This window comes from Bubalus bubalis, chromosome 1 (genome assembly GCF_019923935.1).
Source record: "Bubalus bubalis isolate 160015118507 breed Murrah chromosome 1, NDDB_SH_1, whole genome shotgun sequence".
Lineage (NCBI taxonomy): Eukaryota > Metazoa > Chordata > Mammalia > Artiodactyla > Bovidae > Bubalus > Bubalus bubalis.
Window position 1 is genome coordinate 187,623,672 of NC_059157.1, and position 23,630 is coordinate 187,647,301.

Here is a 23,630-nt window from a genome sequence, read left to right on the forward strand (position 1 = left end):
CTTTGTATTTCCTTGATTATTTGTGGAGTTAAGGACCCTCCCTCCCCCACCCCAGGGCTCCTTCTCCCTCTACATTAGCTATTGCTAACCATTTAGATTACATTTCTCCAAGACACCCTCATGGATCCTTGTACGTTGTTGCTTGTTCTCTGAAACACAAGACCCATGTTCTCTACCTGGGGAATAGTTCTTCAGCTTTACTACAGTAATTCCCCTACATACGAATCTTAAAGTTGTGAACTTTCAAAGATGCAAACGTGCATTCCATCAACGTCAGGCATGAGTAAAACTGCAGCTTGCCCTTTGTCTCCTGTTGCTGATGACCCTTCAGCTCTACAATCTCCCACCTCCTCTCCCTCCTCCAGTCAGTAACTCTTCTTGTCTGTTCACTCAATGCCAGCCCCCATATGTCAGCTGTTGTCCTGGACTACTGTACTTTTCGAGATACTGTTCTATAATACTAACATTTTTTTCTTTATTTTTTGTTTGTTTCTTTTGTGGATTATTTGTGTGAAAAGTATTATAAATCTATCCCAGTAGAGTACTATATAGCTGATTGTGTTCGCTGGGTACCTGGGCTGAATTTGTTGTACTTATGAACAAATTGGACTTGGAATGGAACTCATTCATACATAAGGGACTTACCGTACCTTACCTAGATGTCACCTCTGGGGGCCGCCTCTCCTGGTGGCGAGACGCCTCTCTGGCTCCTTCTGACACCCCTCTGGCTGTGGTTGCTGCCCCCCCGCCTAGTTGTGACTTGTGTTTCTGGGTCAACCTCCCTAGGGGGACCAGGGCCTTGACCCCTGCAGTCTAGCACATAGCCTAGACTTGGATTATTAAAATTACCAAATGCTCTCAGAAAATTGGGAAAATACAGTAAAGTATAAAGAGGTAAGTAAGGATGACCACTAACCCTGCCTTCCAAAGACTTCTCGTATCCTCCTCCGCTTATCCTCCCAGCCTTCTTGAATGGGGATATATTTGTATTTAATTGGAGTCGTTTTATTTTTCACTTACGATTATGGGGTGATGCACCCAAATGCCTTCAAAAGTGTTTTCAGAAACAATAGTATTTCATCTTAAAAGTTCCTGTCCGTGTCCAGGCTCAATTCTGTCTGACTCTTTGTGAGCCCACCAGGCTCCTCTTTCAATGGAATTTTACAGGTGGGAATACTGGAGTGGGTTGCCATTTCCTCCTCCAGGGCATTTTCCCTACCCTAGGACTGAACCTGCACCTCCTGTGCTTCCTACATTGGCAGGCAGATTCTTTACCACTGAATTACGGGGGGGGCATTTCACCTTAGTTCAGTTCACTTCAGTTCATTCACTCAGGCTTGTCCAACTCTTTGTGACCGCATGGACTGCAGTATGCCAGCCTTCCCTGTCCATCACCAACTCCCAGAGCTTGCTCAGGCTCATGTCCATTGAGCCACTGGTGCCATCCAACCATCTCATCCTCTGTGGTCTCCTTTTCCTCCTGCCTTCAGTCTTCCCCAGCATCAGGGTCTTTTCCAATCAGCTGTTCGAATCAGGTGGCCAAAGTATTGGAGTTTCAGCTTCAGCATCAGTCCTTCCAATGAATATTCAGAACTGATTTCTTTTAGGATTGACTGGTTTGATCTCCTTGCGGTCCAAGGGACTCTCAAGTCTTCTCCAACACCACAGTTCAAAAGCATCAAGTCTTCAGAGCTCAGCTTTCTTTATTGTCCAACTCTCACATCCATACATGACTACTGGAAAAACCATAGCTTTGACTAGATCAACCTTTGTCTGCAAAAGAATGTCTCTGCTTTTTAATATGCTGTCTAGGTCAGTCATAGCTTTGCTTCCAAGGAGCAAGCATCTTTTAATTTCATGGCTGCGGTCACCATTTGCAGTGATTTTGGAGCCCAAGAAAAGTCTGTTGCTGTTTCCGCATCTGTTTGTCATGAAATGATGGGACTGGATGCCAGGATCTTAGTTTTTTGAATGTTGAATTTTAAGCCAACTTTTTTCCACTTTCCTCTTAAAATTATTTTGACTCAATCAAGATTTGATAAAAGAATGAGTGAAAATGTTCAATACACATTTGAAGGATGTAGAGGTGATACTTGAGAAAACTGTACTCCAGTGTGTTACTAAGCAAATGCTGTTTCACGTGTCTTCTCTGGGTACCTGCTTCCCCCGGCTGTGGAATGACCCTCAAAAGCCCTTTCTCAGCTCTAGGTTCTGGCCTGTCCTCTATGGTTCTGGCATCCCTGCTTGTCTGTATGTCTCTCTCTCTTCCCCAGATCTGGTTTTTGATGTTCTAGCTGCTAGGACAAGCCTCTAGGCAGTCATAAAGCAAATGCAATCATCAGAAGACATAAACAAGTCATTCCCCTCTCCCTCCACAAAGAGGAGAGTCAGGAGGTGACTAGGGTGAGCTATGTCCTAGTGATCTAGAAAAGGTAGCACCCGGGGGAGCTCAGGGCCAAACCTTCCAGTGACCAAGTGAGTGCCGAGGTCATCATTGGAAGCTGTGGTGGGAGCCGGCACTGTCACCCTGGGGTGAGCAAGGTGGACTCAGCTGCCTGGGCAGAGAGCCTCCCTGTGCACAGCCAGACTTTGCCAGGCTCCATGTTGGCTGGCAAAAGATGGGTTTGGTAGAGAGAACATGAGTACAATTGCCCCTCGGTTTCTGTGGGGAGTTGGGTCTAGAACCCCACCTCCAGCAGATGCCAAACTCTAAGTATGCTCAAGTTCTTTATATGGTATCCTGTTTGCATACAACCCACACTCATCCTCCCATATACTTTATCTCTGTTGCTATTGTTTAGTCCTAAGTCCTGTCCAACTCTTTGCGACCCTATGGACTACAGCACCCCGGGCCTCCCTGTCCTTCTCACAGTTTGCTCAGATTCATGTCCATTGAGTCAGTGATGTTATCTAACCATCCCATCCTCAGCCTCCCCCTTCTCCTCCTACTCTCAATCTTTCCTAGCGTCAGAGTCTTTTCCCATGAGTTGGCTCTTCGCATCATGTGGCCAAAAAGCCTCAGCTTCAGCATCAGTCCTTCCAATGAATATTCAGGCTTGGTTTCCTTTAGGTTTGACTGGTTGGATCTCCATGCAGCCTAAGGGACTCTCAAGAGTCTTCTCCAACATCACAGTTCAAAAGCTTCAGTTCTTTAGCGTCCAGCCTTCTTTATGGTCCAACTCCTGCATCCGTACATGACTACTGGGAAAACCATATCTTTGATTCTACTGACCTTTGTTGGCAAAGTGATGTGTCTGCTTTTTAATACACTGTCTAAGTTTGTCATACTTTTCCTTCCAAGGAACAAGCATCTTCTAATTTCATGGCTACAGTCACCATCTGCAGTGATTTTGGAGCCCAAGAAAATAAAGTCTGTCACTGCTTCCACTTTTCCCCTTCTATTTGCTATGAAGTAATGGGACCAGATGCCATTATCTTAGTTTTTTGAATGTTGATTTTCAAGTCAGCTTTTTCACTCTCCTCTTTCACCTTCTTCAAGAGGCTCTTTAGTTCCCCTTCACTTTCTGCCATTAAAGTGGTATCATCTACATATCTGAGGTTGTTGGTATTTCTCCCCACAGTGATGACTCCAGCTTGACTGATTCATCCAGTCTGGCATTTCACATGATGTACTCTGCATATAAGTTAAATAAGCAGGGTGATGATATACATCCTTGATGTATTCCTTTCCCAATTTTGAACTAGTCCATTGTTCCATGTCCAATTCTAACTGCTGCTTCTTTACCCGAACACAGGTTTCTCAAGAACCAGGTAAGGTGGTCTGGTATTCCCATCTTTTTAAGAATTTTGAAAAAAAAGAAAAAAAGAATTTTTCAGTTTGTTGTGATCCAACTGTCAAAGCCTTTTGCATAGTCAATAAAGGAGAAGTAGATGTTTTTCTGAAATTCTGTTGTTTTCTCTATGATCCAATGGATGTTGGCCATTTCATCTCTGGTTCCTCTGCCTTTTCTGAACCCAGCTTGTACATTTGGAAGTTCTTGGTTCACATACTGTTGAAGCCTAGCTTGAAGTCAGGTTATCCCTAGATGACTTCTAATACCTAATACAATGTCAATGCTGTGTCAATAGTTGTTGATGTGTAGCAAATCCAAGTTTTGTTTTTTGGAGTTTTCTTGAATTTTTTTTTTAAGTATTTTTAATATTTTCCATCCACTGGTTGGTTGAATCTACAGATGCAGAATCCAAAGGTGAACAGGGCCCACTGTAGTCACATTCTCCCACCAGGCTGTTAACATATTGTTTCAAATAAAAGTACCCCCTCTTCATAAATCACCAAATACAGGCCCAGAGGGAAATTTAAAGCACAACCCTGTGATTTATAACACATAATTTACCAAACCACACCTAGACTGAAAAGTGTCAAGCTTTGTGGAAGACCTCATAAAAAGATCCCAATTCGCAGACTTCCCTGGTGGCCCAGTGGTTAAGGCTTCACCTTCCAATGCGAGGGTCGCAGGTTCAATCCCCAGCTCGGGGCTAAGGTCCCCCATGCCTTGGGATCAAAACACCAAAACATAAAAAAACAGAAGCAATACTGTAACAAATTCAATAAAGACTTTAAGATGATCCACATCCAAAAATCTTTAAAAAAAAAAAAAAAAAGATTCCACCTTTCTTATCCTGTTTATCTGCACTAGCTCAGCTGGAGGTGGGGGATGGGGGGCCACGGTATGACTCCACTCCTTTGCTGATGAGCCAGATTCCTGTTTTCCTCTCCCTGACCTACTACCTATAGGCTTAAAACTAGGAGGAATTACAACAGATGGGCTCCAACAACAAGTTAGCCCTGGGGTGGGGCTGGGGGGTTCCTGGCTGAAAGCATAGGTCAGTGCAAATATCTAGCAGCCCCTGTGGAGCCAGGGTCTGGCTACTCCCAGGGCTCTCAGGCATTTTCCAGGGACCACTCCCCTTATTACAGCACAGAAAAAAAGCAAGAAACATCACCGGGGGCTGGGAGTAGGAACATTTGACCCTGTCTTACACAGGCAGTTTGCCGAGGGCCACCCTTGCAAATGGGCAGTTGCCTCAGTGTTAGATGTTATCACAGGACAGCTCAGACAGTAAAGCATCTGCCTGCCAGCGCAGGCGATGCGAATTTGATCCCTGGGGTGGGAAGATCCCCTGGAGAAGGGATTGACTATCTACTCCAATATTCTTGCCTGGAGAATCCCATGGACAGAGGAGGCTGGTGGGCTCCAGTCCATGGGGTCACAAAGAGTCATTCACGACTGAGTGACTAAAACACACACCCTTGCAAATGGGCGGGTGCCTCCATGTTAGGTGTTATCACAGGATTTGCAAAGCTACTCTCCACAAAATGTGTCCTAACGCAGGATGTGAAAGTTGCTTAGTCATGTCCGACTCTTTGCAACCCCATGAGGATACAGTCCATGGAATTCTCCAGGCCAGACTACTGGAGTGGGTAGCCTTTCCCTTCTCCAGGGGATCTTCCCAACCCAGGGATCGAACCCAGGTCTCCCACATTGCAGGCGGATTCTTTACCAGCTGAACCACAGTATCATGAGGTCTAAAATCCTACCACTAATGAGTCATGGCCTAGGCTAAGCATGTGTGTGTGCCTTCTATCTTTTTTTTTTACATTAATTTTATTATTATTCTAGTTGAAAAAACATGGCTTGGTCCTTTCTGTGCCTCTTCTCACAGCCCAGAGGCAGCAACTCTCCACTCTGACCCTTTTCTCTGTTTATAAAGAAACTATGAGTTCCCTGAGATTGTTCTGTCCAGCTTAGACCTTCTCAGCACTCTTGTTTTGGAGCTGAGCTCAGTCTCTGATATTCCCTGAGAATGTTTCTAAATACTGTTAAGCCCCGCTGCCTGGGCCCTTCCCATCCAGACAAGAGCCTTGGGTGGGGACAGAGTGAGTCAGCTAGGGTTGAGTCAAGAGATTGGCAGCTTGCAGCACCCCAAGCCCTGGCCTTCTTTTTATTTATTTATCTCTGTGCTGGGTCTTCGTTACTGCTCACACTTTCTCTAGCTGCGGAGAGCAAGGGCTGCTCCAGTTGCAGTGCGCAGGCTTCTCACTGCAGTATCTTCTTTTGTTGCCTAGCACGGGATCCCGAGCAAAGGACTTGGGTAGTTGCAGCTGCTCGGCTGTAGCGCACAGGCTCAGTGATTGTGTTGCCATGGCTTAGTTGCTCTGAGTCTTGTGGGATCAGGGATCGAATCTGTGTCTTCTGCATTAGCGGGTGAATTCTTCACCACTGAGCTACCAGGGAAGCCTGAAGGCCTGGCCTTCTTCTCTCTGGGCCCCCTGGGACCTAGCAGGCCTGCTTCTCTGTCCTTGATGGGACCACAACTCCTTGGCATGTGGACTCTTGTCTGCCTGCAATACAGGACATGCTTCTAGTGGGAGGCTTTTCATTCTGTTCTTTACCAACAACATTAGCAACTGAACCAAAAACCTCCCTGGTGCACCGGTTGACCACCCCATACTGCTAGAATTCTTGCTGTTTGATCAATAGAGATAAAATGAGATGCCTTCACAGTAAGTAAATATGTACTGATGTTACCTTTCCTTATCTCTCCAATAATATTTCATGCTTTCCATGCCTCGAAGCTGGAGGCATTTTCTTGTGCTCCGAAGCCCAGCTTCCTCAAGGCTCCCTGCTGGGGCCCTCGTCCCCCTCTGCCCTCCCCGGGCAATGTCTGCCCTCTCTGAATTTGCACCTGCCATGCCTCATGGTTTCCCTGCAGAGACAGAGCTTCTTGGTGGAAGGTCCTTTTTTTTTTTTTTTTTTTTTTTTTGTCTTATTTCTCATGGCAACCCCTGCTTCTACATAGAGCTTATTGTGCACGTAGTTCAGTTCAGTAGCTCAGTCATGTCCAACTTTTTGCGACCCCATGGACTGCAGCACACCAGGCTTTCCAGTTCATCACCAACTCCCAGAGCTTGCTCAGACTCATGTGCATTGAGCCATTGGTGCCATCCAACCATCTCATCCTCTGTTACCCCCTTCTGTTCCTGCCTTCAATCTTTCCCAGCATCAGGGTCTCTTCCAATGAGTCAATTCTTCACATCAGGTGTCCAAAGTATTGGAGTTTCAGCTTCAGAAATTCCTTTAGAATTGAATGGTTTGATCTCCTTGCAGTCCAAGGGACTGTCAAGAGTCTTCTCCAACACCATAGTTCAAAAGCATCAATTCTTCTGCACTCAGCTTTCTTTATGGTCCCACTCTCACATCCATATATGACTACTGTAAAAACCATAGCTTTGACTAGACAGATTTTGACAGAAAAGTAATGTCTCTGCTTTTTAATATGCTGTCTAGGTTGGTCATAGCTTTTCTTCCAAGCAGCAAACATCTTTTAATTTCATGGCTGCAGTCACCATCTGCAGAGATTTTGGAGCTCCCCAAAATAGTCTGTCACTGTTTCCATTGTTTCCCCATCTATTTGCCATGAAGTGATGGACTGGATGCCATGACCCTCATTTTCTGAATGTTGAGTTTTAAGCCAACTTTTCTACTCTCCCTTTTCACTTTCATCAAGAGGCTCTTTAGCTCCACTTTGCTTTCTGCCATAAGGGTGGTGTCACTGCATATCTGAGGTTCTTGACATTTCTCCCAGCAATCTCAGTTCCAGCTTGTGCTTCATCCATTCTGGCATTTCACATGATGTACTCTGCATATAAGTTAGATAAGCAGGGCAACAACATATAGCCTTGACATACTCCTTTCCCAATTTGGAACCAGTCCGTTGTTCCACGTCCAGTTCGAACTGTTGCATCTTGACCTGCATACAGATTTCTCAGGAGGCAGGTAAGGTGGTCTGGTATTCTCATATCTTTCAGAATTTTCCACAGTTTGTTGTGATCCACACAGTTAAGGGCTTTGCCATAGTCAATAAAGCAGAAGTAGATGTTTTTTCTGGAACTCTCTTTCTTTTTTGATGATCCAACAGATGTTGGCAATTTGATCTCTGGTTCCTCTTCCTTTTCTAAATCCAGCTTGGAAGTTCACTGTTCATGTACTGTTGAAGCCTGGCTTGGAGAATTTTGAGCATTACTTTGCTAATGCGTGAGATGAGTGTGATTGTGCAGTAGTTTGAACATTCTTTGGCATTGCCTTTCTTTGGGATTGGCATGAAAACTGACCTTTTCCAGTCCTGTGGCCACTGCTGAGTTTTCCAAATTTGCTGGCATATTGAGTGCAACGCTTTTATAGCATCATCTTTTAGGACTTGAAATAGCTCAGCTGGAATTCTATCACCTCCACTAGCTTTATTCATAGTGATACTTCCTAAGTCCCACCTGACTTTGGACTCCAGGATGTCTGGCTTGGTGATTGGTTATCTGGGTCATTAAGATGTTTTTGTATAGCTCTTCTGTGTATTCTTGCCACCACTTCCTAATATCTTCTGCTTCTGTTAGGTCCATATCATTTCTGTCCTTTATTTTGCCCATCTTTGCATGAAATGTTCCCTTAGTATCTCTGATTTTCTTGAAGAGATTGCTAGTCTTTCCCATTCTGTTGTTTTCCTCTATTTCTTTGCATTGATCACTGAGGAAGGCTTTCTTATCTCTCCTTTCTATTCTTTGGGACTCTGTATTCAGATAGGTATATCTTCCCTTTTCTCTTTTGCCTTTCACTTCTCTTCTTTTTTCAGCTGTTTGTAAGTAAGTATGTGTTAGTCGCTCAGTCATGCCAGACTCTTTGTGACCCCATGGACTGCAGCCCACCAGGCTCCTGTGTCCCTGAGATTTTCCAGGCAAGGATCCTGGAGTGGGTTGCCATTTCCTTCTCCAGGGGATCTTTCTGACCCAGGGATTGAACCAGGGTCTCCTGCACTGCAGGCAGATTCCTTACCGACTGAACTATAAGGGAAGCCCTACAGGGAAGCTGTTTGTAAGACCGCCTCAGACAACCATTTTGCCTTTTTGCATTTCTTTTTCTTGGGGACAGTCTTGATCACTGCCTCCTGTACAATGTCCTGAACCTCTGTCCATAGTTCTTCAGGTACATAGTAGGTGCTCATTTTTGGTGACTCTCTCATATGGATGACCCCACCTTCCAGCAGGGTTGAAATTGCCTGTTTCTTAAGACCAGAGAAAGGAGTGAATGTTCCCTGTGAATAGAGGGTGGTGAAAGCCAAGCCTTCCACGTGGAGCTGTCCACTGCTATGTCCTCTCTCAGTGCCACTGGACTCTCGGACACATTTGCACTGCCTCACAGACTGGCACCAAGAGACGCTCATCTCATGACCTTCCTTCTGGTTTCCCAGCTGCACCTGCTGTCCCCTCCCCAGGGTTCCCAGAGGTTCCCCTGAACTCTCTGGATGTCCCCCCAAACACCTCCCTCTTCACTTTCACAACTGACTCCTTTCTGTGACAAAGGGAACAGAGGTAAGACTCCACCCCTCGTGCCTTCTCACCTGCAGAGGGACTGCGCTCTGGTCCTGCCCATTTCCTTCACCCCTTCTCCAGCCCGAGGCTCATTCCTCCTCACATACTCTGGATTCCTGCTCTTTCTTCCTGTAGTGGGACTTGTGTCATTCAAGCTTGGAGCTCCCTTTCCTGCCCACCCCCACCTTCCCTTCTGGCTGCTCCAGGACCTGGTCTCCTGGGGGAGGGGCTGACTCCAGTCTGGGCAGGATATGCATGAGACAAGCTTCCTAGGACCGTGGTCACCCTGGAAGACAAAGTGCCTGGGTCACATCAGAAGGACCCAGGAGTCAGTTAGAAGAGGCTCCCACTGGCCAAGGAGTGGCCAGTGTGGTCCAGTGAGAGTCAGGGAGGAGAGTAACAAAGGGAGTGCATGCAAACACAGCGACTGTGGCTCCACCCACTAATGCTGAGCGTGAAAACGCAGAGCACAAAAAACTCACGGCTCACTTTTGAAGAATACTAGAAAATCAGCTCATTATTTGGACCACTGATGAATACGGAATTTCACCTTTATCCTTTCCTATATGAACTGTGCCTCAGAGTTAACTGAATAATTGAATGACTGATGAGGGCACATTTCTCTTTATATATATATATATATGTAGCACAGCACATTTATATAATTTTATTTATGTATTGTTTACTGTGCTGGGTCTTCGTTGCTGCCCAGGCTTTCTCTAGCCGTGCTGAGTAGGGGTTACTCTTCATTGCAGTACATGGGCTTAGTGCAGTGGCTTCTCTTACTGCAGAGCACAGGCTCTAGGGCACGCAGGCTTCAGTAGCTGTGGCTCACAGGCTCATTAGTTGTGGTTCCTGGGCTCTAGAGTGCGGGCTCAGTAGTCTTGGCACATAGGCTTAGTTGCTCCACAGTATATGGGATCTTCCTAGACCAGGGATTGAACCCATGTCTCCTGCATTGGCAGTCAGATTATTTACCACTGAGCCACCAGGGAAACCCCAGAGGGGATGTTTCTTTTTATAAAAGTATGCTAGCAAATAAAAAAGAAACAATGGAATTCTGATGTCGGCATCTCGCAAGTATGGATTCTATCTCTAATGAAGTAATGAATTTAGGTGCTGCTGCTGCTGCTAAGTCGCTTCAGTCGTGTCTGACTCTGTGTGACCCCATAGACGGCAGCCCACCAGGCTCCCCTGTCCCTGGGATTCTCCAGGCAAGAACACTGGAGTGGGTTGCCATTGCCTTCTCCAATGCATGAAAATGAAAAGTGAAAGTGAAGTCGCTCAGTCGTGTCCCGACTCTCCACGACCCCATGGACTGTAGCCCACCAGACTTCTCCATCCATGGGATTTTCCAGGCAAGAGTACTGGAGTGGGGTGCCATTGCCGTCTCCAGAATTTAGGTGAGGCATGTCTAATACCACAGAGGATGACCCGATGCTTGGTGCCTCTCTGCCTTGAATCAACCAGAATATGATCAGACCTCGAGACCTCATTGCCAGTTTCAGGAAATACAAAGGAAATGCGCAAAGAATGAGTTTGATTATGTCATAAAGAAAGAGTCAGCACAGCACACGGTGTAGGAAACTCCACAAGAAGAAGGGCCCGGCCTCCGTGATGACAGCGACAAATGGCTCGGGACAAAGACAGAGGGGAATCTCCAGACGGAGAGACCTAGGAGACATGTCAGACAATACGCTAACATGGGCTGTTCGTGTCCCCACCTGAAAGTGAACTCAGAGCATGAGGCCACTTACAGGACACGCAGGGGAGTGAAAACATGGGCTGGGGAGTTGATGCTGCTATGGGATTATTCTTGCTTGGGGGAGCCATGATGATGGTAAAATGGTTATGCTTAAAAATGTATCTTTTAGAAATACACATGAAATTGTATAGGTGAAATATAATGTCTGGGATTTTCTGCAAAATAATCCTGGGACAGGAAGTGAGTCAATACAGGAAACAAAACTGGCCATACACTGATCATTGACGAAGGCTGGTGTTGGGTCCCTGGGGCTTTGTTATGTTATCTCTATTTTCATCTATGCTTGAAAATGTCCACACATTTAAAACATATCCCTTCTCCTCCCTAAGTCCCTCTCCAGCATTGGGCCTTTCCTTTCTTAGTACAGCCAACCTTCCTGGAATGGTTTTCTGCTCCATGTTGTCTCCTTTTCCACACCCACCCCACCCCACACCCATGGAAACTTCAGTCATCCCCTTCCAGATGAAGTCAGTAGACCCTGACTTCTTTGCAGCCCCCAGTGTCTCCCTCGGGTTCCTGGACATCACAGTCTTCTGGCTTTTCCCTCTGCTCCATCCTCAGCTTCCAGCCCATCTCCCTGCGTGGCCCATAGGTGTTGGCAAGCTTTCTTCCCTCCTGGTCGTCTACACCCACATCCCTCACCAGCCTAGGGTTCTTCCACAGACTCCAGACACACATGTCCAACTCCTGTCAACATCCCCACTGAATGGTCCTTCAGGAACCGATCGCTCAACAAATATAAACTAATTCCCTGTCCCTGCCTCCGCCCCTCGAGTCTGTTTGTCCTCTGTTTGTTCCCTGTCTCTGTGAAGACGCCACCATCCACGTAACTGCCCAGGTCCAACAGTTGGGTGTCTACCCTCTTCCTCCTCATTTGCCTCCTTTCTGTCACCTCTTAGACCTTCCTTCCATCTGCACTCCCAGACAACAGTCAGATTGCTGCCAGAGTCCTCAGCCTTGCCCTCTCACTCACCCCGCTCCATCCCCACTCCCCAATCAGCCTGTCTCGGAGGCTTTTGTACCTGCAGTGCTCCCTCTGCACAGACTTCTCTTCTCCAAGCTTTAGGCCAACTCCTAGTGTACTCCTGACATGTCACCTCCTGTGACCATCAAGTCTGGGTCAGGCGACCCTCTTTGGCACCCATGTCCCCTATTGGACTTCCCAGGTGGTACAGTGTTAAAGAATCTGCCCACCAATGCAGGAGACTCAGGTTCGATCCCTGGGTCAGGAAGATCCCCTGGAGGAGGAAATGGGAACCCACTCCAGTATTCTTGCCTGGGAAATCCCATGGACAGAGGAGTCTGGTGGGCTACAGTCTATGGGGTCACAAAGAGTCCAACAAGACTTATCAACTAAACAACAACAGTGTCTCCTATTATAACGAGAGTTGGTGTTGTGATCGCTGGTGACTTGACACCTCCGCTAGCTGGAAGCTCTTGGCAAGGAAAGGACCACATCTGTCCAGCGCTGCACTGTGTCCAAGGGATTCCCCTGGCCTCTGCCCCCTCCTAGGTCAGGCAGTGGGAGGTCTGGAGCAGAGATGGGGCTGTGGATTCCCTGAATCTTTCCCCCGCTACTCCTCTGCTAAAGTCCCTCTCAGTCCAACAGGTCCCTCTGCAGCCTCAGCGCCCTGGATCCCAGTGACAGCCCACTCCCCTGACTTCCGTGGACCTCAGGTGCCAACTTCCTGATGCTGCTCACCTGGGAGTGCCCTCCCTAGTACTGTTCAGGCTTATACAGAACCTTAAAGCCTTGTTCTGTGTTAAATAATGTTCCCCTCCTGCCCTGCCCCACCCCACAAATTCATGTTCTTCCCTGAAGCTCTGAATGTGGCCTTAGTGGAAATGGGATCACTGCAGATATAATGAGTTTAGTTATAGTTATATATATAGATAGATAGATAGATAGATATAGATATAGATATAGATATATGCTCCCTCTTGGCATTGGGAGCATATATCCAGCATAACTGGTGTCCTTATCAGAGGGAAACAGAGATACAGACAGAGGGAGAAAAGACAATATGAATGCAGACAATCCAGGGGAAGGTAAATACAGAGGCTGATTAGAGCCATGTAGCTACAAGAAGGCAATGGCAGCCCACTCCAGTAATCTTGCCTGGAGAATCCCATGGACAGAGGAAACTGGAAGGCTACAGTCTATGGGGTTGCAAAGAGTTGGACACGACTGAGCAGCTAACACACACACACACACACCCCGACAAGGTCAAAAGCACCCGGGATGGCCAGTGACATCAGAAGCTGAGAGAAAGATGTGAAACAGAAACTTCCCTGGAGACTTTGGAGGGAGCACAGCCCTGCCAACATCTTTTTTTTTATTAGTTTTTTTTTTTTTTTCTTAATATGGGCCATTTTTAAAGTCTTTATTGAATTTGTTGCAATATTGGTTTTGTTTTTATGTTTTTGTTTTAGTTTTTTTTGGCTGAGACGCATGTGTGATCTTAGCTCCCTGGCCAGGAATCAAGCCTGCACCCATGCACTGAGAGGTGAAGTCATAACCACTGGACTGGAGGGAAGTCCCCTGCCCATGTCTTGGCCTCCAGAACTGAGAGACCGTAAATGTCTATTATCTTAAGTCACCCAGTTTGAGGTCCTTTGTTATGGTTACCCCAGGAAATGAACCTGAGTCCTCCCTCATGCTCACATCAGTTTCCCTCTGAGAGGACCAGCCTGTTCCTGCCACACGCCTTTGCTCTATGAATCCTGCGAAAGCAAGGCCCCTGTTGACTGAGGCCTCTGTGCCTGGCTCAGGGCTGGCTCCGGTAGGCACCCAAGACATGTCTGTTGGATCAGAGTGTTTGTACCTCTCATTGGGTCTGTTCCTCTTTTCTGAAATAAAATCAAAATAAATTTGAACTCAACATGGAAGTTTGAGGTTAAAGCCGAGGGCCACCCAGGCAGGTGTGTTCAGAGGCAGCCCCAGGTCTGGGCACCCTGGGCTCATCTCTCTGGAAGCCCGGCCGTCGGCTTTGGCACCAGCAGCCCGCGGGCACTGCTGTGCTGACCGACATGCTTCGTCATGAGCTTGAAATGCTGGATATGAAATGTCAACTGGGCTGGAAATTTATTTGTTGATTCGCATAAGAAATGTCAACATAACAAGTTGAAAAAAAAGAGTGTCAGATTCTTAAATATAATTTCAACTTTTGGGAAATGTGTGTGATTGTAAGAAAGACTTTCAGGTGATCATCTACTTTAACCAAGAAAGTGTCCCCGTGGTAACATCGCAGCTGTCTCCCGTCCTGAGCTTACGTGCACCCACGTCAAGCATGAGACCTGGTATGTCCACTGGAGCAATTACTTGTTTTCATTCCAAAATGTGAACTGTTTTATTTGGAAATTTCATACAAATTTACTGTCTCCCTAATACTTTTCAAATATTTCTTACAATCAATCATACAAAATAATAACGTAAAAACTGTATTTTGTAAAATATTACTATTTTAATCTTTGTAAAATTAATAGGGGCTTCCCTGGTGGCTCAGTGGTAAGAATCTGCCTGCCAGTGCAGGAGAAGCAGGAGTTGTAGGTTCGATCCCTGGGTTTGGAAGATCCCCCAGCGAAGGAAATGGCAACCAGCTCCCGTATTCTTGCCTGGGCAATTCCATGGACAGAGGAACCTGGTGGGTCACAGTCCATGGAGTCACAAGAGTTAGACAGGACTGAGTGGATAAAACAACAACAGCAAAATTAATAGATGGATGTTTTTGGCAAATATTATACAGACCAGCTCAGGTTCCTCTGGTTTCCCCGGTGTGCCACACAAGTATCATCTCTTTCTAGGTGAGGAATGGTGTAGAAACGGAGGGGCTCCCTGTGCTGAGTTCCCCCGCATCTTTTCGTGCTGTTGGCAAACATGGATGAGGCCTTCTGAGTTGGGCAGGACCCTGAGAATCCCTTGGTCCCAGGCTAGGGGTCAGGAGACAGGTTTAGAAATAACCAGTACTAGTTCATTGTGATAGTTAAGTCAGGACCCAGAGGTTCCTGTAGCGCCCTGGGAAAGCAGTAAACCAACAAATACTTGACCTGGGTCTTGAAGTTTGAGCTCACTAGAAAAGGCTGGCCTGGAGGCCCAGGGCAGAGATAGCAACCTGACGTGTGAGAAAGTCTTGGAAACTGAAGAACGGTCTGAGCTTTGGTCCTGAAGTCATGTGTGGGTTTGGATCTTGCTTTCTAGCTAGTAAGGACTGGGGCTCATTCCTGATCTAAAGGGGGGCCTTGAAAGGTTTCCTCAGGAACGCCAGGGTCCAGTCTGCTTTGGGAGGGCAGTTTGAGGTGCTGGAGAAGTGGATTTGGGGAGGGAGGGCTTGCTTGGAGGCTGGGAGCCTGAGGAGCCCTGAGCAGAGCCCTGGGCAGGTGAGAGTGCAGGGTGACTTGGAGGGACAGGGAAGCCAGGCTGGGCAGGCTTGAATCCGCAGGAATGGAGAGTTAGGGAAGGGAGGAGAACTGTCTGAGAGAGGAGGTCTGGGGAAAGAGACCTCACCCAGGGGAGGCAGAAATCAGGAGACGGGCCGCCTCCCTTGCAGGGTGAGCAGCAGCCGTCCTTCGGCTCAACCTCCAGCTTCAGTGAAGTGGCAGTTCTCCTTCGCACATGGAGGAGGCGTCTCAAAAGCCAACAGAGGTGGGGTATTTGACACCCAGTTCAGCCAGCGGGAAAGAATGGCACGGTGTTCCCCAGGCACAGCAGGGCCCGCGAGACCCTGGGTGGGTCTCCTGAGACCCAGGTGGGTGCTTGCCCAGAGGCCACAGGGCCCTCTGTCTCCTACAGACCTCTGGGGCATTTACAGCCAGGCGTTGAATTTGTTTTAGCTTCAAGTGTTGGTTTAATCGTGTGGACACTTCTGCCTGGAGTTTCTTTTCTGTCTCATGGGCCCTTCCCGGGAGCTGCTTTCCTGGGAGCAGGCACCTGGGCTGGGTTTGGATGCCATGTGTCCACCCTGGGTGCTCTGCAGGTCCCGAGGAAAATAATCAGGCTTGGGCGGGGAGGGGGTGGTGCCAAGGGTCTGGATTAGGAGAGGGGATGTCTAACTGCACAGGGGAGGTTGGTCTAGAGCAGGTGATTGAGAGCAGGTGAGGTGAGCCGCGTGTCACACTTACACAGGTGTGATCAAAGATGGGTCAACACAGTTATCATGCGCCCCATTTTCATTTAATACAACGTCAGTCTAAGTCTGACCCCTGAGAGGAGGCAATAGGAATAATGTTGGGGGCAGGTGGCAGCGGCAAGGCTGCCCCTTTAGTGCCATCCTTTCTCGGAAGCCGCGCTCTGGGTAGGACCTGCCTTGAGGACTAAGCGTCCTTGGGGAACGCCTCTTCGGTCAGTGGGAACTCAAGCCCGGGCGCGCACAGGCAGGTGCTGCCGGGACCTGGGGCCGCGGGGAGGACTCCTGCGCGGCGATGCCCCGGGCTCCGCGTGGGGGCGCCCCGCCCGCCGTCCCCAGGCTGTCAGGGCCCCCGGGCGGCTCCGGGGCCGGGGGAGGACGGGAGGAGGATGAGCCGGAGGGGAGGGGCCCGAGCCGGCGCCCCGCGGTCGCTGAAAGTGAAAGGGCCGCCGGGGCCTCCGCGCCGCCCCAGGAAGTCGCGACAGGAAGCGCCCGCGGCGGCGGGGCCGGGCGGCGGGGCGCGGGCCTTGGGGCGCAGGTGAGGCGTGGGGACCTGGACGGGGCGGGGAGAGGGCTTGCGATGCGCGGACCCCTGCCCACCGCCCGCGCCGGCCGGGCCTGGGAACCAGGGCGCCGGGGCCGAGCGACACCTGCCAGCGCTGGCGACGCGCGGGGAGCCGGGTCCCTGCGCCGGGCGCGCGTCTTTGTGCTGGTCCGGGGCCGGGCGACCACCGGGCCCAAGGGGGCGGATGCAGCCGGGCGCGGGTGGGTCTACGGGATCACCCGGGCGCCCCGGGACCCGGGAGCGGAGGCGCGGAGCCGGTGCCGGGCCGGCATCCGCCCATCGGAGCTCCGGGCGCTGGCGAGCCGAGCCGTCCTCCCGGGCCCCTCCCGGGCCGCCGGGCCGCGGTGACAGCTATGCCGGGGGTCGGGCGGGGAGCAGGGCGCGGGGCCATCGCGCGGCTGAGACGGGGGCGTGCCCGCCTGTCCTCCTCCGGGACCGACAGCGGGGAGGAGCCGGCGCCCGCACCCGGGGCCTTCGGGTTGTTTGTCTCTGAGCGGCTGGTCCCCAGAGCCTGGAGCCTCCGGGAGTGATTTACAGGACCCAGAGCCCCGGAAAGTCACCCGGCCTCGGGGCAACCCCAGTCTGGCTTATTTTTCCTCCTGCCCGCACCCTCCTGCCGTCCCAGCCTCCGCAGCCACCCTGCTGATCCCCGTGACCTGGCGACCCGTGACTGCGACCCCAGTGCTGGAGGCCCCTCGCCCCACCTTCAGGTTTGAATTTCTCTAGCCCGTCTTTCCTTTCCTCTCCCTGAGCTGCCCTCCTGGACAGTGCCCACCTGCCCTTGAATTTCAATCCTCTGAGGATGTCTGAGTTGGTAACTAGATTAAATTTCCCCATTGCTCTTTCTTTAAGGCCTTTTAAAATGAACCTTGAGAACCCAGGACTGGAGACCCCCAGAGTCTTACCACATGGTTTTGGAAGTGCCTTTACAGGTTCTGTGTTGTGCACACCACCTGGGGTGCTGATTGTTGGTGGGAGAAAGCGATGGAGATGGAGGGTTTGCATTTGTACTGAAGCCCAGGAAAGAGATACTGGCTATTGTCATTAATCTTTAATATTGCTAACAGCCTAAAGCACAGACCATAGAAAGTGTTTTCTCTGGAAAGCAAGTTTCCCTCACTCATTATCTTTCTCTCCCTCATAAAAGAAAAATGTATGAAAACTTGTTTGTCTTAAAATAAGACCCAGCTTAAAAGCTTTGCCTTTAGGTAGATTATTTAAGGTATGCATGGGATTGCTTTGACTACTGACAACAGAGCTTCAGTTGTGGGAAGACCCTTTCTGTGTTATTCTCTTCATTGCTTGCCTTTGAGTCTCTTTTTCACCTCCAGTGAGTACACAGGACTCTTCCGCAAGTGGTGAGGCCAAAGGTGGAGCTCCAGAATTCATATTGCCTTCAGGTCATTCCATTTCAAAGTTTTACAGTTTATAGACTAAGTTGGGCTCTTTCACATGATGGGTATAAAAACGTGCTTTGTGGATTGTAACAGAGATGCTGTGGTGGGGTGCTTCTGAAGTTGTTATCTTTGAAACTGGATATTCTTACACTTTTCCCTCCTGTGGTGCTGTGAGTTCCAGGTGTCTATTAAGAGCCATTTTTTAAAAAGTGCATGTTCTTTTTATGTACTTGGGTTATGTGTCAAAAACAAGGCTTAAACCAAGTGATCAGCTCCAGTTCTGCTGTTCTCTCTTTGGAGGGGACCTGCCCAGAGGAAGCAAGGGAGGGGAGGGGACTGAGGGAAACTGGACCAACCTGAATTTGCCCCAGGTGTCCAGCGCCCCGGGCCAGCCTCTGGGCCAGCCTTGGGGCTGGCAGGAGAGCACAGAATTGTCAGCCGTGTCCTCGGAGTTCTTAACCAGCCCCTTGCTGGAATGGTCAGTGGTCACCCATCAGACTTTGGAGGAAAGGGCCTAATTAAATCGAGCTCTTAACGTCCAACATGTAAAATCACTATGTTTACACATCTTAACTGCACCAACGGTGAGAATTTATAGCACTGGAGTTCACCCATTTTATAGGAGGAGGAAGAACCGTAGTTTTCAAAGGAAATCGAGACTTTTTTTTTTTCCTGCTGATTTTTCCAATGTCTTCTGGATTTTGTTTTAAAGTTCCAAGTTTTACCAGCCTTGTATTGAGGTTGACTGATGAGTTGGTGTGTTCGTGTGTGCTTAGTAGCTCAGTCATATGTGACTCTTTGCGACCCTTTGGACTGTAGCCCGCTCAGCTCCTCTGTCCATGGGATTCTCCAGGCAAGAATACTGGAGTGAGTTGCCATTTCCCCCTTCAGGGGATCTTCCCAACCCAAGGACTGAACCCGAGTCTCCTGCACTGCAGGCAGATTCTTTGCCTCTGAGCCACCAGGGCAGTCCCTTAGTGGGTGTAGTAGATGCAGTTGGATACTTCCAGATAAACTGTACCTAGAGAAGCAGTGTCTGGACGGAGGAGGACATTTGCTTCTGACCATCCATTCCCAGGTGCTGTAAAATTCAGACCAAATCCTTTACTTTAAAGTCAGCACCCAAAAATTGTTTCTCAACATATGGGTGCAGTCACTTCAGTTGTGTCCAACCCTTTGCGACGCTATGGACCATAGCCTGCCCGGCTTCTCTGTCCATGGGATTCTCCAGGCAAGAATACTGGAGTGGGTTGCCATGCCCTTCTCCAGGGGATCTTTCCAACCCAGGGTTGGAGGCCTGGTCTCTTATGTCTCCTACATTGGCAGGTGAGTTCTTCACCTCTAGCACCACCTGAGAAGCCCCTTCTCAAAGTATGTTTAGGCCCACTCATTTTGAGCAGAATTTTAATAAAATCTTTTTAAAATCTAGAGATATGAGCAACAACAGTGTTGAAACGCTTGTGGAGCTTAATTCCACACGTCTCCTGGGCGCTGGCTCTGTGCTAGACCAGGGAATGGGGGCTGGGTGGTCGCCTGCAGTCCCTTGATGCCTCTCGTGATGTCTGCTGAGAACAGAACCAGCTCCTCCTGACTGGGCATCTCCTCCACACCAGGCTCTGTGCTCAGGGCTGTCCACAGATCGCACATCTCATTTTTAATAGCAACCCAAAAATGTAGATGCCACCATCCCTGTTTTTTAGCTGGGGCAAGTGAGGGAACAGTAAGTTTGTGACATGCCTGGGATTACCCAGCCCAGGGCCAGCCACGAGGGCAGGTGGCACTCCAGGCAGGATGATGAGCTGGGAGGAGCAAAGGTGTAGTTCTCCTGGCTGAAGCAGAAGGAGGGGCCTCGTTGCCTCTCTGAGAGGAGATGGGGTCAGGGGACAGGTATGACAGCTTGTTGTTCAGCATCGCAGCAGTCATGTCTGACTCTTTGCAACCCCATGGACTGCAGCACACCAGACTTCCTTGTCCTTCACTATCTCCCTGAGTTTGCTCAAACTCATGTCCATTGAGTTGGTGATGCCATCCAACTATTTCATCCTCTGTCACCCCCTTTTCCTGTCCTCTATCTTTCCCAGCATCAGGGTCTTTTCCAACGAGTTGGCTGTTCCCATCAGGTGGCCAAAGTATTGGAGCTTCAGCTTCAGCATCAGTCCTTCCAATGAATATTCAGGACTGATTTCCTTCAGGATTAACTGGTTTGATCTCCTTGCAGTCCAAGGGTCTCTCAAGAGTCTTCTTCAGCACCAAAAGAATCAATTCCTCAGCACTCAACCGTCTTTGTGGTCCAACTCTCACATTCGTACATGACTACTGAAAAAATCCGTAGCTTTGACTACGCATACCTGTGTTGGCAAAGTGATGTCTTTGCTTTTTAATATGCTGTCTAGGTTTGTCATAGCTTTTCTTCTAAGGAGCAAGCATCTTGTGTGATGGCTTGCCAAGGTGCATTTTGAAAGCTCACTCTAGAGGGAAGGCAGGTGTGAACATGGGGATCCTGAGGCCCATTTTAGATCCTCTAACTTAGAACTGTTGGCTGTTACTTGTCTGTTATCTCAGGGAAGTTGTTTAAAGACATTGAATACATTTCTAAGCTTTAAATCAAAATCAATGTTCCATCAAAACTAGCCTTCTTTAAAAACACCGTATAACCTGTGACTTTTCCATAAGTGCTAAGATGGAACCGTACATGCTCCCGAGGGCGTGGTGTGCTCTGTAAGGTAATGCATGGGTCCCCAAGATTCCTCCTCACCCAGCGAACATAGGAGAAAAACTGGAAGACAGCACGCGTGGTGAGGTTGGCTTTGGAATGGGCGGCCAGGCCTCCCTGCCGCTTTCTTCCTGTCTTGCTCAGAAAGGGGCCATTTTCCAAGGCCCCTGCAGTGACCACAGGAGTGAGAAATGAGGAGGCTGATTCGAGGTGTTTATCCCCATGGCATTACATGTATTTAGACTCCATTGCAAAGCCACAGTCAAATGATGGGTTTGATAACTCACCACCTGGTCCAGGCCTACGTTCCTCTCTGTTACTGTAGCTCAGATGTGGCCTGGCCCCCAGCGGGGGAATCAGGACCGGCTGGTTGGTGGCTCTCTGGTGACTGAGCACCTGGTGTGACCTCTGGGCTCCTGCTGGTCTCCTGTGAGTATGAACGTCAGCTCTGCAGAGTGTGGTGGTGAAGAGTGAGCAGTTGATCTCTGGATGCCTTCCGGATGGAGATAAATTCAGCTGTTCTCTCTTCATTGCACCCTCAGAACATCATGTGAAGTTCCTTTCAGTGATGGTTGAATAAGCTGCCCCCGCAGGGCACACACTCCACCCCCACCAGGTGGCTGTTATGGTGGGAGTGCCCTATCGCGTCTGGCTCTGCTCTGGGCTGGGTGACCACACTGCGTGTAGTTACTTCCGCCAGGGCCTCTGACGACGCCTGACCTTTCCACCTCTCCTTCTCCTTGTAGACAGCTGAGCCTCTCCTGGAGGAAAGAGAGGAGGCGAGGCCCCACGAGCATCCTTACTCGCTTCCTGGGATTAAGAACCTATTTATGAAGCATCTTATTTTATGACCGAAGCTCCACATCCAGGGAGGCGTCAATGGCCCAGCTTCCCCCTGGCATTCGCTTCATCATCTCGTTCTCCAGGGATCAGTGGTAAGTCGGGGGCACTGTGCCACCCTGCAGCCAGCAGATCCCCCACCCCCAGTTTCCTGATAAGACACATGTGGATGCCCGCCCTCCCCATAACTGTTGAATGGTTTATCCATGGTGGAAGTGGTGACCAGGAACGCTGCTGAGTTGTCCACCTTTGCTTCTGCAGTGACAGACAGACTGAAAACCTCTGGGGTTCTCAGTGGTTTCTCGTCCACTGAATATCATCTTGGTAGGATGAGTAGGCTGCAGTCCATGGGGTCACTAAGGGTTGGACATGACTGAGCAACTTCACTTTCATGCATTGGAGAAGGAAATGGCAACCCACTCCAGTGTTCTTGCCTGGAGAATCCCAGGGATGGGAGAGCCTGGTGGGCTGCCGTCTATGGGGTCGCACAGAGTTGGACACAACTGAAGCAACTTAGCAGCAGCAGCAGGATGAGTAAATGGCTCTGGGTGAAATAAGTATATTAACTCTGAACTTAACGAGTGGCCTCGCTGAGCTGGGACTTTGGAAGAGAAAATGAAATCTGAACAAGTTAAACACAGACCAAAACACCCCTTTCTCTTCCGAGAGCACCTTGTGGGCTCTCTGAGAGTCCTCCTAGGAGACTTGTGAATCCCACACGCACTCCTTGGAGGAGGCTGAAGGTGAGGGCGGAGTCTAGAGCTGGGATGTCTCGTCTCTAAGCCACACTCTCTCCTGCTGATCTCTGTCAGGAAGAGTTTTCCCTCTACCCTGTTAGGTTGAATGACTGGGGGCATGTGAATTAAACTGACAAAAGACAGATGCACAAGAGAGAAGACAGATTTAGCCACATGTGTGTGGGAGTTCACAGAAAAAGGTGACTCCTGGGGGCCTTAGAATTTGGGGTGTATATACCACCTTAGTAGGGGAAGAGGAGGAGGGCATGTTTGGGAAAGCAAATGACTTTTTGGAAAGGTAAACGGGCCCTTGGGAGACTGGCAGGGGGCCAGGATACAGTTGTGACAGAGTCACAGGGTGTGAGGTGGGTGCTTCCCACCTCTGGTACTAAGACTCAGTCTCTCCTAGTTGCTCGCAGGGAGGATTGATGACAGTTGAGTTGTTTTGGAGGCTCTGTTTTTAGGCAGATGAGAGATTTCAGAAACTCAAACACCTTCTGCTCACAGTAATGTTTATGCCACAGCGTGTGTTCTGGGTCCCTTAGGCTCCATCTCCCAGCCATGTGCCGCCTACACATCCTTTGCAGCTTCTCTGGCCCAGGCTGGTGGCTGGTGTGCCCACGGGGTCTCAGAAGTGACTTCAGACATCTGGCTCTTCCTAGAACAGTTAGCTTGTCGATTCATTTCCCATCTAGTGCTAGTCTAGACAGAAGTAGTTCAACACTTACCTTTTTTTAGTGGGTATTTATTTTCGTTTTCTTTTGTAACTTTATTTGGATACAATTTTTCAAACTCACAGGAGAAAATGATAAGAATGTTACATAGAACTCCTATAATCACAAATCCACCCCCCGCTCCCGCCTTTTTTTAGGTTAAACCCTTAGAGATAGAGCATTGCTTCTTACACTGTAATGTGCATGGGAATCATTCAAAACTTGTTAAAATGCAGATCCTGACTCAGCAGACCTGGGGTGGCATCTGAGAACCTCCATTTCCCAGGTGATGTGATACTGTGGGTCCACAGACCATTCTTTGAGTAGCACAGAGATGGCATATTTGTCTTCATTTCTGTTCCATCTCTACCTCAAACTTGCTCTTTGACCTTGAA

At 49.0% G+C, this 23,630-nt stretch overlaps 1 protein-coding gene across 4 annotated transcripts in view; it reads left to right on the plus strand.

The window, feature by feature from the left end:
* Window positions 1–7,752: 7,752 nt before the first annotated feature.
* Window positions 7,753–23,630, plus strand: part of SLC37A1 (solute carrier family 37 member 1) — an 83,285-nt gene continuing 67,407 nt past the window's right edge. The window contains exons 1-3 of one of the 4 annotated variants that reach the window (XM_025292240.3): window positions 16,593–16,808; window positions 17,461–17,545; window positions 21,692–21,880. In XM_025292240.3, the coding sequence (XP_025148025.3) occupies window positions 21,825–21,880 (56 nt within the window). In that variant the 5' untranslated portion in view covers window positions 16,593–16,808; window positions 17,461–17,545; window positions 21,692–21,824. Of the gene's footprint in view, window positions 7,800–16,592; window positions 16,809–17,220; window positions 17,546–21,691; window positions 21,881–23,630 lie in introns of those variants that run through there. The other 3 variants (XM_025292250.3, XM_025292247.3, XM_045166536.1) reach the window with 3 other exon arrangements.